General features: G+C 43.9%; 1 protein-coding gene across 1 annotated transcript; it reads left to right on the forward strand.

The window, feature by feature from the left end:
- The first annotated feature begins 474 nt into the window (after positions 1-474).
- On the forward strand, positions 475-2,785 carry LOC148026268 (uncharacterized). The gene is made up of 2 exons (XM_087690420.1): positions 475-618; positions 1,137-2,785. The coding sequence occupies exons 1-2, from the start codon at positions 539-541 to the stop codon at positions 2,032-2,034; spliced, it is 978 nt and encodes a 325-aa protein (XP_087546546.1). The 5' UTR covers positions 475-538; the 3' UTR covers positions 2,035-2,785.
- The last annotated feature ends 2,822 nt before the right edge of the window (positions 2,786-5,607 follow it).

A 5,607-nucleotide genomic window follows, 5' to 3' on the forward strand; every position in this document is an offset into this window, starting at 1 on the left:
ATGAGGCTAACTTACAAAAAAGCAAGGCTTCCACAAAGTCAAGTCAGTCGATGGGGTAAGGTGGCACGACCGTATGTATAAGGCGAATTCAGGACACGCCATCTAGAGTGAGTGAGTGTGCGCGCGCGCGTGACTCGTGAGTGAGAACGAGGGAAATGCGGATGCGGTAAAAAGTTTTTGCAGGCAACAATTGATGAAGCTGGTTGTTGTTTGGGGACGCCTCGGGACATTGAAATTGAGGGAGCCAAAATATCAACTCTTTGGAGGTAAATTCAAATCTTGTCAAAGAAACTAGTTACAACGCAAGGACCCTTTTCAGCGAATCGTTGTTGAAAAGTCCTACAAGAAATCAATATTCGTTGTCGACCTTGCTAATTTGTCACGTCATAGTCAATAGACTCAAAAGACTTTGCTGCTACTTTATATAATATTGGTCTGTGCAGAAGAATCAAGAATAACACTTGAGCAGTGAGTGATTCCTTCAGTAAATCAGAAGAAGACATGCAGTGGGCAATGTATCTCTGTTTATAACAGAAGCATGGCGAAATCGGGCAAACTTCGGGGTGTGCGCCAGCGGCACTGGGGCTCGTGGGTAGCCGAGATTCGCCACCCTGTAACGTAAGTACTGCTGCATGGTTAATGTTATATGAGAAAATTGATCTTATAACGGCAAAACGCCGATCATAACATCCATCATGCTCACGATGAGGCGGCTAATGAAGACGTGAGAATCGGGATAACGATGACTGACCGTGGATTCGTTATAGGCTGATTGATTGAATCACGAGTGAGTTTGCAAGCAGTTACGATAGTGCTGGAGCGTGGAGATAGATAACGGTTTAGGATCTGGTGGATTATTTGTAATGGCGCGGCGTCCGTAATGACCGTGTTTCCTTACTAATTACAGTACGGACTCTTAATTGTGACATGTAAGAGCTGTCTTGACGATGGTAATATTGTTGCTTTTACTTGGCATGGACAAGCATTGCCACGGTCATGGGGCGTTGCGATGATGAGTAGTAGTGAAGAAATTATGATATACTACAATGTGTGCTTTGGGGTGTGTGTTACTAGTGTTGCGACGATGAAACTGATGGATTGGTATGACGTTGTTGTACTATATTATGCTGCTGCAGGAAGAGGAGGGTGTGGCTGGGGACGTATGGGAGCGCAGAGCAGGCAGCGAGGGCGTACGACGCGGCGGCGTGGATGATGTGCGGGCGGAGAGCCAAGACCAACTTCCCCTTCAGCATCGGCGCTTTCTCGCCTCTCCTCGACGTCTCCTCATCCGCCAGCAACTGCAACAACAACGACCGCCAGCATCAGATCCTCTCCCCGTTCTTGAAACACAAGCTTCGCCGCAGCTGCCTTCAGTACGACCCACACATATCGTCGCGGCGGCCACCGGTGCTATCATCATCATCGACTTCGCCATCCTCGTCGCCCTCCTCCTCATCATCGCAATCATCCCTAGCATGTTCACCATCGTCGTCACCATCAATACTATCACAAGCTGCACATCATACTGAACCTGCAGCAAGTGCGCCCCCAGCTCCTCCCCGTCATCCCTCATCCACCCAACCTAGTATCGCCCATCATGACTATACCTCAACCGATCATGCTAGTTTCAGTTCCTGCAATTACGACTACCATGATAGCTTTAATGCTTTAGTCCAGCTGCCTCCCGACCTCTCACAGGCCCAATATGATTCCCGTTCTAGGCCAGTTATCGTCGACGATGGCGTGAATTATACGATGTGTAATATAAGCATTGCTGTGGATCCTTACCAGGAAGTTGTCCGCTGCCTTGATGAATTCATGGAACAGCTGAACATCATGCCCTTTGTGGATCCCGATGATCACATAAGTTCATGCGAATGCAATTACTCTGGTGCAGTATCGCCATGCAATTGTACTACTTCACTGGCTGCAGGCGCCTGCGTCAGCTCTGCGGCCAAGTGCGCCACCGTGATCTACGACACTGCGGCCGACTCTCATTCCCTCGTCGACGACAATCTCTTCTCACTCTGGTGAAGAATAATGCGCCCCGCCCCGCCCCCCCCCAACACACACACACACACACACACACACAAAATTAGATTTTACATACGTATTACGACCCTTTGTTACATGAAATAATGTAGTTGTCAGGTTAAAAGAATATCCCTAGTATCACACTTCGTGCCGGTAGTACCTACCTCAGGTTAATTCAGCAACTCAGTATTCGAGCACTTTCTTCTCCAAAAGGTGAAGTCAATGTTTTTGGTACCCCAGTGATCCGTATTATGTGATAGGGGTACTTTCCAACCTCTCTAGTCAATCAAGTTATCACGTCTGAGCGTTTTTTCCCGGCACTCATGTATTAGTCACCGCCCAACAGAAATGCGAATAACAAGAATTACTATTTCTTGCGCCATAGTCTTCAACCAAACACTTGGCTATATGATACAATGATTCAAATTCATGTCCTGTAGGTGCAAAAAATCTATTCTCTTCTCAATCATATGCAAATTTTCAATGTTAGAAATCCTTAGTTAGAGTGATCTTATACATATGATCCTATTCCTATTATTCACATTGTAGTATCTATTCCACATAGCAACATCCACCATATCGGACTAGGTTTTGATATGAAGCTCTCAGAAATTTGGCAAGGTAGTACAAAATGAATTTTAATTGCTAATTTGGCATATGTACGAATAATATTTACAATCACAATATGTGTGGCCTTTCCACTTCGTGTTTGTATAGAACTTTGTGCCATGTAGTTACCGAGTAGGTCATATGAAGCCAAAGAGGTATCTGTATACATTTTAAAATGCTATACATTTTAAAATGTTGATTTGGCATCTATATGAATAATATTTACAATGCAACACACATGGCCTTTTGATGTTATGTTTATATACAATTTTGCATGTAGTTACAGAGTAGATTGTATGAAAACGAACGGCCAAAGAGGTATTTCTAGACGCGTACAAGAAGTCTCTTCAGGATATACATTACACAAAAATACATGTATTACTGATTCGAATAACCGAATTAGAGAAAAACCTTCACGTCATGCACGAGGAACTTTGGATGCTTTTCCATATTGTAAAAAAAGAGAAATTTTCTACATACTTTGATCCTCACGGACAAGCTGGAACTTTGGACACTTTCGCATGTGGTAAAAAAGAGAAATTTTCTAGATACTAACTGGTTGCCCTAATAAGAATTGGTTACCCTAATCTAGGACTCTTACACCTTATATACCCTGGTCAGTGTGTATCATGCTTGTTACAATCCATCCCCACATTGAAGGTTTTTGCCCTCTAAAACAAGGGAAAGTAGAGCAAAGTGATGGGTGCACTAAGGGAGGGTTGCAGACTACTACTCTGAGCCCTTTTACAATGAAAATTGGGTGGGTAAAGACTAAGGATAGCATGCTGTCTCGGATAGGATGCTAAAGTGAATGAGTCATAACTTTTGATAGGCTAGTCCAAATAGGGCGTACCACATGTGGAAATGGAGCTTATGATGAGTACTTTCAGCCTATGTAGAATGCATATGCCTGAGATTTGGGCAATTACAAAACTGTTCTAAAAAAATGTGCAGTCTATAGGCAGAAAGTGATCAAATGGGGCATGACCAGCTAGTCTTCAGGCCGTGGGGCCTCTTGGAGGTAGCGGAATTCATTGACAATGGTTGTTGGGTGCCAAGAGGATTCTTCTAGGGATAGTCCTTGCCATTTGATGAGGTATTCTTTGATGGACCGAGACTATAAGTGCTTATCGCGCTTTCCAATGATGGCCTCAAGGATATACTGAGTGATGTCTTCTTCATCTATGGGGGGGAGTTCTCCCACATAGTCCACTAAGGAGCCCACGAAAGGTTTCAACTAGCTGACATGAAACACATTGTGGATCTTGGTGGTGGGGGAAAGTTCTAAGCGGTAGGCCAAGTCACCAAGTCTCTTCAAAATTCGATATGGACCATAAAGGCGGTGGGCCAAGCTTGTTAGTACTGCCCTCTTTGAGAGTTGAGTAGCGGGACTTATACACTTTCAAAAGGACCAATTCTCCTTCTTGGAACTCCAAATGCCTTCATTTCTCATTAGCATAGAGCTTCATGTGTGTTTGGGCCTTCTGAAGGTTTACTTTACATTGATGAAGTAAGGCTTGCATGGGGTCCAGCATTGGGTTCAACTCAGCTTGACTATGAGGGTTGATCTTATTGTTAAATAAGACTGTGGGGAGGAGAACCTTATATCCATGTAAGGTCTCAAAAGGGGAAACTCCAATGCTAGAGTGGGTGGAGTTATTATATGCAAACTCAGTCGAGTGGAGCCACGTATCCCAAGTGTGTTGTACATCATGACCGAAGTGCCTCAAATATGTTTCAAGCTATTTGTTCACTCTTTCAGTCTGACCATCAATCTGGGGGTGGTATGTAGTGGATGAGCAAGCTTGGTCCCCATGGAGGTGAAAACTGTCTGCTAGAAGTTGCTCATAAACTTTGCATCCCAATTATGGACTATGACTTGTGGTAGGCTATGCAATTTGAAGATATTTTCCATAAATTGAGTGGCCACCTGAGAGGCAGTGTATTGGGTCTTAGTGGGGATAAAGTGGGCACCTTTGGTGAGGCGATCAACTACCACATAGATGTTGTTTCACCCTTTTTTGGTCACGGGAAGGCTAGTGATAAAGTCCATTGTGATGTGGGTCCATTTCCTTTCACGGATAGGGAGAGACTGTAAGAGTCCAACGGGCCGGAGTGTACTGTCCTTGTTCTGTTGGCATGGAACACACTTGGTCACAAAGTCCTTAACATCCCTCCATAAGCCTTTCCAATGAAAGCTCTTGGCAATCCTGTTATATGTTTTGAAGACACCCAAGTGACTAGCAATAGGGCAAGAATGCGTTTCTTCCATGATCTTCTTCGTGAAGGGCGAAGTGTGTGGGATGACAATCTTGCTATGGGACCAAATAAGACTATGCTTGAGCTAATATTGGGAGTTTTCAGCAACAACAATAGGCAGTAATTTCTGGAATATGTGGTTAAAGTGATAATCTAACAAGTAAGCCTCGTGAAGCTCTTCAACCCAATTATTGTGCAATTCTGAAATAGAGGATACCACGCTCTCTCGAACTGCCATGAGAATGAGGAGTAACACTTGTATCTCGAGTCGACCGTGGGCTCACTACAGCATCCCCTGAACTAATCCCTCCGTCTTGCCCAAGTCTGGAGCGTTGACCTCAATTGCTAGAAACTGAAGCATCAGAGAATGCCGAAGTAGATCTAATAGAGCGACGTGACGGTGTCCAAGACAACTCCTGGTCTGCCATATCTCTGAATCTCGCCATCTGATCTGGAGACATACGCATAAAGATCTCTTGTAGCTCCTCGTCGCTTATCCCGCGGCTCATCTTGATGATCTAAATATCCACAAAGGTCACCTGCACAGATAAAAAATGATGTTAGCATAATCAATATAAATAATACAAAACACGATAATATAAATCTTAAAAAAATTATCTTACTTAAAGTGCATATCTTATGTATCCTTATAAGCGATTCGTCAACGAATTGAGTAGGTGGATGCTTCAAGTATGAAGTACCCTA

Source organism: Lygodium microphyllum, chromosome 13 (genome assembly GCF_053477565.2).
Source record: "Lygodium microphyllum isolate KBCC chromosome 13, Lygodium_microphyllum_v1.1.10, whole genome shotgun sequence".
Lineage (NCBI taxonomy): Eukaryota > Viridiplantae > Streptophyta > Polypodiopsida > Schizaeales > Lygodiaceae > Lygodium > Lygodium microphyllum.